Source organism: Seriola aureovittata, chromosome 11 (assembly GCF_021018895.1).
Source record: "Seriola aureovittata isolate HTS-2021-v1 ecotype China chromosome 11, ASM2101889v1, whole genome shotgun sequence".
In the NCBI taxonomy this organism is placed as follows: domain Eukaryota; kingdom Metazoa; phylum Chordata; class Actinopteri; order Carangiformes; family Carangidae; genus Seriola; species Seriola aureovittata.
Window position 1 is genome coordinate 15,087,982 of NC_079374.1, and position 13,878 is coordinate 15,101,859.

The 13,878-nt window shown below is 40.3% G+C and overlaps 2 protein-coding genes across 7 annotated transcripts in view; both read left to right on the forward strand.

Annotated features, from left to right (window-relative positions):
- The window catches only part of LOC130177679 (bromodomain adjacent to zinc finger domain protein 2B), a 51,609-nt gene extending 49,829 nt beyond the window's left edge, over positions 1-1,780 (forward strand). For all 5 annotated transcript variants that reach the window (XM_056389599.1, XM_056389596.1, XM_056389598.1 and 2 more), the window contains 2 exons: positions 137-280; positions 423-1,780. In XM_056389599.1, coding sequence (XP_056245574.1) covers positions 137-280; positions 423-570 — 292 coding nt within the window. In that variant the 3' untranslated portion in view covers positions 571-1,780. The remainder of the gene's footprint in view (positions 1-136; positions 281-422) is intronic.
- A 609-nt stretch (positions 1,781-2,389) lies between these two features.
- Positions 2,390-13,878, forward strand: part of LOC130178081 (WD repeat, SAM and U-box domain-containing protein 1-like) — a 28,822-nt gene continuing 17,333 nt past the window's right edge. Inside the window, exons 1-9 of one of the 2 annotated variants that reach the window (XM_056390187.1) lie at positions 2,390-3,059; positions 4,275-4,462; positions 5,170-5,256; positions 6,877-6,970; positions 7,476-7,509; positions 7,602-7,642; positions 8,004-8,137; positions 8,655-8,684; positions 11,632-11,808. In XM_056390187.1, coding sequence (XP_056246162.1) covers positions 2,662-3,059; positions 4,275-4,462; positions 5,170-5,256; positions 6,877-6,970; positions 7,476-7,509; positions 7,602-7,642; positions 8,004-8,137; positions 8,655-8,684; positions 11,632-11,808 — 1,183 coding nt within the window. In that variant the 5' untranslated portion in view covers positions 2,390-2,661. The remainder of the gene's footprint in view (positions 3,060-4,274; positions 4,463-5,169; positions 5,257-6,876; positions 6,971-7,475; positions 7,510-7,601; positions 7,643-8,003; positions 8,138-8,654; positions 8,685-11,631; positions 11,809-13,878) is intronic. The other variant, XM_056390185.1, reaches the window with a different exon arrangement.

A 13,878-nucleotide genomic window follows, 5' to 3' on the forward strand; every position in this document is an offset into this window, starting at 1 on the left:
TGAAAAAAAAAAAAAAAAAAAAACTGACATCGATGTTTCAAGCATGTTCTCCAACAGATGAAACTATATTAAAATTAAGTCAAATTATATTTGTAGTGCAAATGGCTAAGCTTTATCTGCTGCTTGTATCCTCCAGAGTGCTGCTGGCTGAGCTAGAGGCCCATCAGGATGCCTGGCCCTTTCTCACACCAGTCAACCACAAAGCTGTACCTGGATACAGGAAAGTAATCAAGAAGCCCATGGACTTCTCCACCATCAGAGAAAAACTCGCCAACAACCAGTATGTTTGTCTTACTGTTACATTGTTTATTTTAAAGATTCATGTATGTTTTCCATTTGTATTTTTTGTATTTCATAACTTTTCATTTTTGATTTGGATGCTGCACATTAATTGAAATTAAAACCATTTCTAATGATTGCAGGTACTTAAATTTGGAGACTTTCATCATTGATGTAAATCTGGTTTTTGATAACTGTGAAAAATTCAATGAAGATGATTCTGAAATTGGACGGGCCGGACACAACATGAGGAGATTCTTTGACAAACGATGGACTGAACTGCTGATGTAAAAAATTTCAAGTGCGGACTTCCTACTCGTCTTTCTACATATCAAACTTCTTCTTTGGTGTTGGAGGCCTTCTCTTCACCTATGACACTAAATCAGTATATGGTTATAATCACACTGATGTTCATTGTGAAAGGACAAACACTCTGTATCTGCTGAGAAAAAAAAAAACACTTAATAAATTAGTATCTCCAAGTGCAATACTGTTTTCTTTATCAAAATGCACTGACTTTTGGACTCAATATTGTATTTGGGAATCAAAGATTTCCACTGTAGATAGGTCACTGACTTTTTTTTTTTTTTATCATCGGTACAGCAGTATAGCTTTGTGTATATGTGTATTTATTTTTCAAGTATTTATGTTTCAGTCTTTTCTAAGAACAAGTCGGAAATGGCACACAGCTTTAACAAAATCTAAAGATTGTTTTATGGACTATTGAACAAGTTAATCGAAAAAAAAAATGTTTACAGCATTGTAACTATAGTGTGCCAGCAGTACTACTGTTCATCTGCATTTGTGAGTTAATTGTGTAAAATACAAGGAGGCATCACTGACACATGTATAGTGTTCATTTCTGTCACAGTTTACACGTCTTATCTCTAAAATGTATAGCGTGTACATACAAAACAGTCTTGTTGGATATATTGTCAATGCATAAGGATGATTGTAGCATTTAATACAGTATATGTCTTACACATTGTCAGTATGTGTCTTACACAGTGCTGATTATCCACTCAAACACTGTGGTCTCCTCAGTATTGTAGTGCCTGACCTCTGACCTCTGAACACTGTATGGAGGAGTTTGTTGGTTTTTTAAAAATACTTTCAGTGTGTGTACTGTATGTGTATCCTGCACAATATACTGTAAGAAACCCTAACACAAAATGTCAAATTCTTAAGAGCTTTTCCTCTGAACTGAATTGATGTGGTGCATAGTGTGTTTCATTTCCAAGCATTTCCTTCAACCAGAGTCTTGTCAGACATCCTGTGGTGGACAGATGTGAAACCTGCACTGGGCTTTAATCCAGCTGGGAGTCAGACAGAGTCACGGTCCACTGGAGGCATCTCAAGACAGCTCAAGTCAGAAGACTTGAAGTCGCTGTATTTTATTACGAATATTATGAAATGAGTAGCAACTTTTGTAGGAATATTATTTTTAAATAGTGGATGTGTGGCACGGATAAAATAAACCTGTTTTTCCAAAATAACACTATTAAGCGCTCACTATCTTACCCTACTTAGGCAAGTTATCGTTATTTGTTTCTTTAAGTGTGAAAAAGCTAAAAACTTGCAATTTTTCAATCATCAAAAATCATAATTTTTGAATCATCGTAAGTGGAGTTAAAGTATTAGTGCCAGAGGTGGAATGTAAACAAATTAATTCAGGACTTAAGTACACCTTTTAGGTACTTGAGTATTTCAATTTTTGCTACTTAATACTTCAACCACTTCACTGGGAAATATTGTGCTTTTCACTTCACACTGTTTACTTTAATTTCACAGCTGCAGTAACTGAGTACTCGGCACATTTAAATATACAAAAAATGTATTGTTATGGATTTAATAGCCTAACAGAATATAAAGTAGACAAAATCAGCTCCACTGAAAAGAGGATTATGGAGGGTTTTACTTTTTTATCCCTAAAATAATTTGTTTCAAATAATGCTTCTATTAATACTTTAGGTGTCAGGCTTGTACTGTATCTTTACTTTTAGGATTAGAGTCAATTCATCAGCAAGTTATTGTAAAATAATGAGGTTTCTCTCCTTAAATACACTGAAAACAAGTTTGTTCTGTAAAAAGAATTTCAAGCAGTAAACAAAAAAAAAACTGGACTATGAACATTGTGTAACTCAATAACTCATCGTCACATGACATCTCTGAGATAAACAGACTTTATAGCTGTGGTGAAACAGGAAGTACTTTACAAGAGAGACACAGACAGAGGTCAGTGCCGTCAAACTGACAGCTGACAGTCTGCCGCTTGCCATCTCCTCGCCGCTTCCTTTTCACAGGCGCATATTTGAGCGTTTTGCGCCACCTTGCGAGTGAACTGCCTCAACTGTGGCGCCACCACTTCATCTCGGTCACAAAATGGTGTCAATAATTTGCACTCTGCGAGACCACACAGACGAGCTCAGCGGCTGCGCCTTCTCTCCATCCCTCCTGGCGACCTGCTCCGCTGATAAAACGCTGCGTGTTTATAACACAGCGGACTTCTCGGAGCTTCCCTTCTCTCCTCTCTCGGGCCATGGCTACGGGGTTCACTGCTGCTGCTTCAGCTCCTGTGGCAGCTTCCTGCTCAGCTGCTCCACAGACGGATCCGTCATCGTGTGGAGCTCGGGCACAGGTGAGGTGGTAGCGGTGTTACAGCACCCGAGCCGCAGCCCGCTCCGAGTGTGCTCACTGGCATTAGACTCCTCCCTCGTGCTGGCAGGGGCCTGTGATGGCACCGTGGCCCTCTGGGACTTCCCTTCCAAGACATTACGCAGGTACAGTTTAACGCGCAGGTGAAGCTAATCAACAGTTACAGGTGCGTATTCAGCAGAGCAGGAGCCAGTTCACTGCTGAGGTCTTGCTGAAAGTGTTAAGTTTTTCTTTGGAAAACATTCAGAACTGCTATAAGCAACTATCAAGGTAAGTTATCTTATTTATGAAGAGTTTAACGCCCAAAAACCAAGGAAATCTGCTGTGTGTGTGCATAAACTGTCCGTCACAACTTGCAGTTCAAAAAAACAAGGATCAGTTTGCTTTGGTACGTGACAAAGAAGAGCGTCAAATCCATATGTGAAAATCTGGAACCAACAAATTAAAATATTAACATGGGCAAACGACCTCACAACTTTAGCTTGAGGGTTCATTCTTGATTTTCGAATTAAAAAACTGACACAAACAAAAAAACAAACAAAAAAAACTAACAGGCTCCACTTACTTGGATTTTTATGCAGCTTTGGCCACATCTTGCATCCTTCATCAGCAGATGGAGTCATCCCACAACAGTTGTTAGGTTCTACCTTGAACTGTAAAACTGATTAATTCACAGAAATATGTGACATCAAATAATTTCCATCAAAGACAGAGTGAGTCAGAGCACAGACAAAAATAAATAAATCACGAACAATGTTCTAACATCAATACTAACACTAAGTATTGTGTTAATGTAGAATCTTATTTCTTATAGTACAATGCTCATTGACAAAGAAAAATGATTTTCAAGGCCTTTAAACAACTCGACCTCAAACTGCCCTCTCAGACATGGGTTTTAATACAGTCTAGTCATTTATTAACGGAGCCTGTTTTTTTTTTTGTTTTTGTTTTTTTCTTTTACAAAAACATTACTTCAGGACTACATAAAAGCAGGTTTAACATCAGGTTCCTGTTGTCAATAGAGACATGTGGGCTTATGAAGATCAAATGGCATAACCAGCTAAACCAGTTTTTGTTAACAGGAGTAATATACTCAGTAAATCTGATGGAATAAGTTAATAAAACTTTGTCTATTCAAAAACATTTTATGAAGATTATTTTTTTAAGAATTTCTCTTTTAATCCCCACCCACACTAACTAAACTCAGGACTCCTAATCCAAGTTTGTTTCAAAGGGCTACTTTTTAAACTAGAATTGCTTATTCTAGATCACGTCCTGTTCTTTTTTTTTTTAATTCCCTTTCTGATAAATCTTGCAGTTCATAACGTTTTCCCTCACAGATGCAGCTCCGTAAGCGAGGCCAGTGTCGTGGCTTGCTGTTTCTCTCCGTGTGGTCAGTTTGTCGTGACTGGCTGCACCAACGGAGACCTTAAACTGTGGGATGTGGACATCAGCCTCCTGCATGCTGAGAAGGACGCCCATGACCTGGGAGTGACCTGCTGCAGCGCTGCACCCCAGCTTGAAGTTGGTGAGTTCAGAGAGGTCTTTTAAAGGGTATAAGGGTCTTTAGAGAAGACAGTTTTGAAAATCAGTTATTTAAGTCATCTATCAAGCAAAAATGCCAAACATGAAACATAAAACAAGCAATTTGAAGGAGAACTGTAGATGTTTTTTGTGGCGAAAAAAGTGGTTGATTAATCATTTTAAACAGAATATCAGTAATGAAAAAGTAGGTGGACCTTTAAACTCAACAGCAGTGCGTCTTTCTAATGGTCTGAGTTTCTCACGGACCTCACTATGAGCAGTGGAAAAGTTCAGCTGTTATTCGTTGTCTTTTTTTGGTGGATTAATCAAATTCAGTTCCAAACTGAACAAGTGTTTCAGTTTCACGACTTACTGCCCCTGTTCATTTTGGATAACATACTATAAACCAACCCAGCACAGATAAAACTGAGATCTCTCACAGCTGGCAGTTGGTTAAAAGCAACCTGTTGAATCAAACATGAAATTCACAGTGTTTATTTTGTGCCACTGTTTGGGAATAAAAATCACATGAATAATGTTATGAAAATCTGGTTCTAACCAAACACTGTATTTAGGCCACTTAAATTGTAAAAGATGCTTGCCATGTGTTCACCAACAGTCCGTCGGATAGTATTTGTCGTCTCTTGTTATTAAACTCAGTCGAGCATGAACATCCAGAGAGTGGGAATGTGGCTGTTTTTTGTTCTGCAGATGGCTGCTGTGTGGAGTTTCGACTGGCCTCCTGTGGACAGGACAGCCAGCTGAAAATATGGATTGTTTCCCAGCGTGAAGGAGCAGGTAGGCCCCTCTGCCCGCTTCCTCAACCGAAAACTCCCATCACTCCATCGAGAGAGAGAGAGAGAGAGAGAGAGAAAGAGAGAGAGAGCCTTCTGACTGCTTTAACCTTGAAATCTCTGCAGAATAGAAGAATTTTATTAGTGTGTGGAATAAATCAGCTGCAGTCTCACTCATTAATAATGTATCACTTTAAGACATTCTGCTGTATTGTACAGCAGCAGAGGTGTGTGTGTGTGGGGGGGGGGGGGGGGGGGGGGGGTCAGGTGCATATATCCACTGTGACATTTATATCTTGTACGGCCGATGGCAGAACAAGAACATTTCGTGTATGCTCGTAGGTTGTGTAACCAGCCTACAAACTGTATTTCTCTTAGCGTCTGTGAATACACCACATTGTTAGTTCATAAGATGTGTTGCCGTGGTAACTGCCATTTGGGGGGGGGTTGGATGGATGGATGGATGTGTCCCACGTTGTGACTTGCTGTGGTCCATGGGGATTTTTTTTTCATATCTGAGCAGCTTGTAGAAGGACAAAGAACAATGTCTGTCCTCATTTAATTTCTTTAAAGCACAGTTTTTCAGATGCTGCGTTTCTCTGTGGAGGAGCTTGCAACAGGCTTGCCTTTGTGAAATGTGCATTTATCTTGCCTTGGCAAAAGGACTGCATGCTTGAACCCCTCTTCTGGTGTTTTATGAGAAAGAGACTCAAGTGTAAATGATTCAGTGAAGCAAGGGACCAATTTTGAAGCTGGGATTGATGTGTCTGCCGTTGATGTGGAACATTTTTCTAGTCCCTGCTTACTTTGTAAGCCCTGTATATTGATAGTCATATTCCAGGGTTACTTGGGAGCTGTGTGGGTCAGAATTTTAATGTTATCAGTTCTGCGACCTTTTCCTTTTGCCCGGCAGTATGTGTTGATGCTTCTTGTTCACACATCACATTTGTCACATTTTGTCAGAGTTAATAACGCAGTTAATGTGTTGTTTTTTTTTTTGTTTGTTTTTTTTTCCTCCTTACACACCTATAATTGTTTCATATCATAAATATGCATAAAAATAACAAATCAGCCTTCCACAGAGCCTGAAAAGACTATTTTTAGTCTAATGGAGCAGGGGGAGGGTTTATTTAAGATGTGTGTTTACAGGCTGATGATTTTAAATGCTGCTACAGACCAATTAGCTTTGGCACATACAGCAGAAGCACAGCACAGTGGATTGTTCCTGAGAAGTGTCTTTGTCTCTTAGGCTATGAATACCACAGCTTTATTGCCATCAAAAAAAACCTTTTGTTTCCAAGCAGCTGTCAGCAGGTGGCACAGCTCTGAGCCAGCAAGAGGGAAGGAGGTATTGATAAAAAGTTTTGTGTTGTCAGCCTGTGGGGTAACGGTGGGGATCCAGACAGTGATGCACTTTGATGTCAGTGTGTTTGTGTGTGTACAGTGTGTGGGTGTCTGAACACATCTGTGTGAGAGACTCAATTTGAGGTTTTTTTGGTCAGTTCATGGACAAATTCCAGGAGGCTGGTAGCTGAACAAATACAGACACAACTTTACTTTGACCTCTTGGTGTGTGTGTGTGTGTGTGTGTGTGTGTGTGTGTGTGTGTGTCTTTGACCCTCAGCCTGCATCATGACGCTCCTTCACACACTCACCAGCCATTCAGCTCCAGTCCTGTCTTGTGCCTTCTCCTCTGACGGAGATCTGGTCGTCTCAGGGTAAGACACACTCATCATCACAAACACATAAATGACTTCCTCTTGCCCTTCCATCTGTGAGTGGCAACCTCCTGGGTCGGCAGATGAAAATTCTGACCTTTGTGTCTGTCAGGCTTATGTTTTGTAAGGTCATTTGGAACAAATTAAATTTAAATTAATCTCTCCATCTTCAAAATGCTCCTTTTTTTTCTGAGCTGTAAGCGGCAGATGCCACTACTCGGCACTGGTCCTGCTGTTCCCTCAGTCAGCCACAGGAGGAGTGTATTTTGTTGTATATAGCTTCTGTTTGGGTCCTTCTGCCATTTCTGGCTTTAATTCAAACATAATGAAGGTTAATCTGTGCTCTGTTTCTAGCACTGTAGAAACGTTTGAAAAAGTGTGTTGTTTTTTTTTGTTTGACAAGAATCCAGATTTTTTTTCTTTACTTATTATTCCATAATGCAAATGCTCGCATATGGATTCTGCAAATGAAGTTGACTTTGTTTACTCTCTACTTATTCAACAGTTCAGTGGATAAAAGTGTTGCAATATATGACGCGGTAAGTAAAGCCCCAAAAAATCCCAACTGCTGTAAACACAGAGATGCCAAACATTCCTGTCTTATCCATGTTTGTTTGTACTTTGTTTACAGAACCTGGGAACCCTGCTAAACACTTTGAAACAACACAACAGGTAAATGGCCTGATCCACCGCTGTGCAATCTCCACAGCTATCGGAATAGGAGTCCCAGTGTTTTGGAGCAGAACGTGTGATTTTTGCTTGATTAGTTTTTCCCAGAAGCACTGGGTGCAGTGATGCAATAGTATATCCTTCAGCGCTGCTTTCATTGAAGTGGCACCACAGGTAGGCACCGGCAGAGGACTTTGAAGTGCTTGAAAGGGTTTTAAGATACTGTACGATCCAAGACTTGATTTTTTTTTTTTTTTTTTTTTAAAAGAGGAAACCTGACTTCTAAAGCCGATCTCTTCCTGTACCAGTTTCACTCTGTTATACACACCCTTCATGTTTCTGCTGCTCTTCCTTCACCTTGCAGGTACGTGACTGCTGTAGCTCTGTCTCCCACCAAGCCGTGGATTGCAACCGGCTCCATGGACAGAACAGTGAACGTGTGGAGAATAGGAGATGGAGATAGCAGAACTGGTATATACTTAGCAGTGAATTGTTTAGGTTGGCGCCTACAAATGCACAATCACTCGTCTTTTTAAAACAGACTGTTAGCAGTGACTCAAAGCCCAGAAGCCATTTGGAGCGCCAAAGCTTCCCCCAAAAGAGTGTTTTGGGAGATATCCAGCGAGAGAAGCTCCTGTTACATGTGTATTGCTGTCTGGCTGCGGTGTCTGGATGTGATTGATGTTTATTGGTGCAGCGGGGCAAACTACCACTGAGCCTCAGAGAGCTGTTGTTATGGAGGTGAATCCTCTTCAAAAAAAAAAAAAAAAGTTGAAAGAAAACATTTGGAATAGTAAATGAAAAGGTGCAATCATCAGACATCTGGAGGCCTTGAAGCTTCATCAGGGAAGCTCCCTCATCTGCTATTAGTCAGGCTGATGTTGATTGTTGACAAAGCAAATTCCATCTCAGTGAAGCTCTGCCTTTTTTTTAGCACCCCCCTCTTTCCTTTAGCTACTCTTCTCTTACTTTCTTTTCACATATTAAACTTATTCCCTTTTATGTTTTCCTACAGCTGCTGAATCAAGACAGACAGTGTGCCAAGGTAAATAAATGCATTGCTCTGTTTTGCCCTTAGAATTCTTCATAGTGATTCATAGTGCTCTTTGTGCTAAAAAGCACTGCTCTTTTATTTTAATTTGCACTGTGTGTGTGAATGACTGAGATACCAGAGTCTTAGTACAGGTGTTTCGATCATTTAATGTCTTGATCTTTTATTTTGAGCTATTGTTGTCTTGAGCTGTTTTGTCTTTCTTGCATGTGACGGAGGGCTTTTCTTGTGATTGTGTGTCATGTTGGTAAACTGTATGTTCTTTTCTGTGAACCCAAAAAAGAAAAGCCTCTGTTTTGGCGAAGCTAATGAGGATGAAATGGCAATTGTCTGACTTTAAAGAATAAGGTTGGCATTATTCAGTATTTTCTTATAGTCAGCAAATCCCACAAAAAGCCCAAAACCAACAAGTCTGTCTCTCAGTTATTTTCCAAGCCTATTTGTTTCTTCTGTATTGTAAAACAACGAATGACAAAATATAGTTTCATTTCCAGAGAGGCGGCGTAATCTCCCAAAACAGGCACCGTTGTTTTTAGCCATGCTAACGCCGTGACCCTACAGATGGCAGTGCTGCTCAGTCAGTCTACCACTTTGGTCCACACTGAAATACTTTAAAAACTGTTGTATAGTTTGCCATGAAATTTGGTACACACACTCTAGTCCCCCTCAGAATTTAGAGCAAAAATACTTTAAATAGTAGTTAGCATGCTAACATGCTTAACTAAGATGATGAAAATGGTAAACATATCTGCTAAACATTAGCATGTTAGCATGTTAGCATCGTCACTCAGTACCCACTAGAAGGGGCACTCAGAGTGCAGACATCCAATGTCAAACAACATTCACCAAAATTCAGAGAAAAAAAAAGAAATTCATAGTAAATGATCCAGATCTGCCCCAAAATGAGTTCTTCCCTGGCCTATGCCCCACCCCTCCAACAAGTTCAGTGCAAATCAATGCAGTACTTTTTGCGTATTCCTTCTGACAAACCCGGGTGAAAACTTAAATGAGGTAAAAATGAGTGCTGTGCGAGATCTGAATAAGTAGACCCTTCCACTTATGTTGCCGAATGAGACCTCCTTCTCAGGGCAGCGTGGCCGTCGGTAGCGTAGTCCCACATCCCTACTACATGATAATTCTACACAGTATGTATTACACACTAATCATTACAGTTTACTGTTTTAGCACTTAGTCTACAAAAAAAATCAACATACTTAACCACTTTATACAAACAGGAAATTCCACAATAACTTGCATTGAGATGAGTGAAGTCACAGTTTAATAAACATCTGATATCGCATGTAAACTTCACAAATTGAAGCAAGGTACAGTATCTTCCTGATGATTGATGATGATATATATTGGCACACACCATCCACTCCCTCACTCTCCTGTTAATTTTGTTGCTGTTCACCTTTTAGGGCGAGGACAGCTTAGACTGTCATCATTCTTATTGGTGTTCAGAATTTGGTGACTTTATTTGCTTTTCAGCACAGCTCTACCTGGCGGCTTTAACCAAACTAAAGGTCTAATCAGCCAGAGTGATTGAATACGTGTGTTCGTAGACAGAGCCTTTAATAAAATGCAGTGGAAAACAGATTTGTCTTTAACTCTAAGTTTTATATGAACTGAGAGTTGGAGCAGTCCTCCAGATATGTGGTGTGTAAAAACGCTGCTTCTACGTTAAATTTAGACCATGAGGACAGTATGGCACAAAGAAATGAGCTACATCAGGCTTCGGCTACACAGGCAATGCTTATTAGTAGAATAAATTCATTGTTGGTTTGGGCCTTTTCATGGGATTTTTGGACAGTAAGAAAAACAGACTATCATCAGCCTTATCCTCTAAGCTGTGAAGAATGGAGTTGATGAAGAAAGCTTCTTATGTGCATCTGTCCAAGTAATTAAACACTGCAGTGTGAGCTGTCCCAGTCTGCAGCGAAGCTCTGAGGTTTTCATGCTTTTGGCACAGTGTTTCCATGACTCAGCCTCCTAGACTGGAAGACTCCACACACTATCAAGCAGAGAGGAGGTGGTGTTACTCTGCTCACTGTCGCGCAGAATGAATAAGTACATATTTTGTGTCAGTCAGTCAGTCAGTCAGTCAGTTCACCACTTTGGTCCAGACTGAAATATCTCAGCAACTATTGGATGGATAGCCTCAAAATTTTCTGACTTTTCCTGTAGCGCCACATGAAGGTCTACATTCAACAATCCTAGACAGAGAAATGAATCATAGACCAAGCGGAGATTCAAATGTTTGTAAAGACAGGGGGATTATTGCAGCCACAGGACATTTTATAATTTGACTGAAGGTTGTTTCTTTTCTTCTCGACATTCTCAAGCATAGGCAGGCTCTTAGGGGCTTATCAAATTGCATTTTGGCATTCATGACAGAATCTTTTGTGGAAGAAAATATTCATTGACTGAGAATTCTTTAAGCTAGCTGAAGTAGCAAGAGGTGAGGGTGAAACCTAATGGTAATGGCAATGAGCTACACCTCCCAGGCTTCAGGGTTATCCTTCACACGGCTAATGACGGGCGATGGGAACCGTGAGGCTGCTGTGAGGTGTCATCAACGGGGCCGGCACACAACAGACTAGTTTATCTCAGCCTTGTATGATAAATGATGGCTGCTCACTTGCATGGTGTCATGTGAAGGTTGATGAGCCGCATGCTGGCACAGTCTGAAATAACACAACCCTGGGTTTCATTTTCTTTCCTTTTCTCCATCACATGCTTGTATGCAAGATCAGGGATCTGTGCGTGTATGTGCATGTGTGTGAATGTTAATTGTCACTCCTGTACTGCCGCAGAGGGAGTGTGTCCTTTTTCTGTGGAGTGTGAGGGAAGCTGTTTGTTTGCATCAGATAAGTTTTGCTGCAGGAAACGGGGGTATAATAACAGAGCACTTCCTCCCTTCCTGTTGTGTGTTTTGCAGGAAGGAAGTTGCCGGGTCACTCCAGGCTACTGGTTGCTGATTGGTCGGAGCAGGATGTGCAGACCTGGCTGCGTGAGGAAGGACTGGAGGAGCTTGTCGGCAACTTTAAAGCCAACAACATTGACGGACCAGAGCTCAGCTATCTGAACAAGGAAACAGCCGCAGAGTTGGGCATTGGTGAGGATGAAATATAAAACAGTCATGTTCATGAGTGTACAGTACACACACACAATCACAGGCAAACTGGGATTCAGTGTTTTTTGTGTGGATTTACTGTTTGATCCTAAAACATGACAAGCCCAAATTCGATAGCATGATATAAGCAGCTTTTATCGATGCTCTGATTTATTCCCCCACACACACACACATCTCCTCCAAAATAGTGATCTGATTTAGGGACATGAAGCTGTAGCATTTCTGTCTGTTTACACAATCACAAATCACGTTGCGAGGACAGTACCCCACAGGATGACCTTTACGTCACAAACAATGATAATCCCTCTCAAAATAAGATTAGTCCATGCTGGGTCGTCCAAGGTCTCAGTGCGGAAAGTCACTGTACAAACTGCAGCCAGAAAACAAATATTCCTCCCTGCGGGTGGATGGACACACTGTAGTGTTTAAGCAGCAACATTGAGATCAACATCATCACCATCACTAAGGCAGTAATGCTTTAAACAAATAGCTTAACATTTTTTTGGGAAATATGCTTATTTGCCTTGTTGCAGAGTTTGACGGATATAACGTGTAAATTATTGAGCTGTAGAGGTCTTTAATAAAGGTGGCTATTGTTAGCTTCAGATAGAATCAGGCTAGCTGTATCCAACTGTTTTCAGTCTTTATGCTAAGCTAAGCTAACCAGCTACCATATGTACAGTATGTGTTGTTTAACAAGGAAACTAAAAAACTGCTCAGTGTACCTCAGTTCAGTTTGGTAGACAGTCAGGCTGTGGGCCATGGAGCAAGTGATGAGTTTTTGGTGCTGTGCAGTCATGTGACTCTTTTTATAAAGCACTTTGTGTTTTTGTTTATAACTCTGGGGACAGATGCATAAAACTGTGCAGGTTCACAATTAGAACTCTTGTGTACACACAAAGGCATAAATATATATACGCCTTCTTTGAAAAAAGTTGTGCAAAAGCCTGATCTCCACTCACCCAATTAGCCATAGATGTATGTCGACATGCCTTTTATCACTTCTTATATCAACACTTCTGCCAGCTCTTTTAGTTACTAGATGTCAATGGCTGAGCAGCTGTCCTTACGCTACTTACTGTATGGCACCTGTAAACTATTATAGTCATCTCAGTCATCAACATCAACCATTTCAATAAAGGACAGGATAAGGAAAATACACAGCCCAAGGTTAATAATTACACTATACATCTGTGTACAGACTGCAAAAGTCATACACAATAGGTGAAACTGGTCAACAACATAAACATATCATATTTTATTATTAGATATATTAGATTATTGATCTCAACTTATATTGCGGTTCCACTTCACCATACCACACACAGTTTACTCTAGAAAACTGTACATACACCTGGTCAAAAATATGCATGAGGTACACACATCCACACTGCAGATAGAAACGTAATTATTTTCTGACAGAATAACAAATTTAATGGATTGTATTTTGTGTCCCTGATTAGAGGTATGAGTGCTCTGTAGTTAGTATTTCAACTCTGGTAGTTTCAGATAAGCGCACTGCTGTCTTGAATTCTTATTTACACACACAGTTTTGAAGGGAGTGTATCAAAGAGTCCACATTACTGCATGAATGCCATAATGCCCAGAAAAGCTCTCTTTAGTCAGATTACAGCTACTTTGTGCCTGCTGTAATCACGTAACGAGCTGCATCACAATCCCACCCTCAGTCACGGTAAAAACGCCTTTTAGCTGCAGTTGTTTGCTTTAACTGGACAGCAGTAAACACAGTAAAAAAAAAAAAAAAAAAAAAAGTGCTGCTCAGTTATTCAAAGCATGTCTTATGGAATGAGCATCCCTTTCCCATGTGTTTAGTATGCGCTCTCATTACCACCAAATGAGGACAGAGGAAACAGCAGATTGCCACATTTCTTGTCCTTTTTGTGCTGTGTGCAACCAACAACTATCATTTTCCTCACATGCTGTTTGTGTAAATGTGTGCATGTGTATAGACACACACTTAATCACAAATGCAGCACACACACACGCACAGAGCAAATTAGATTCCAGTGCACTTTGCTTGATGAAATATTC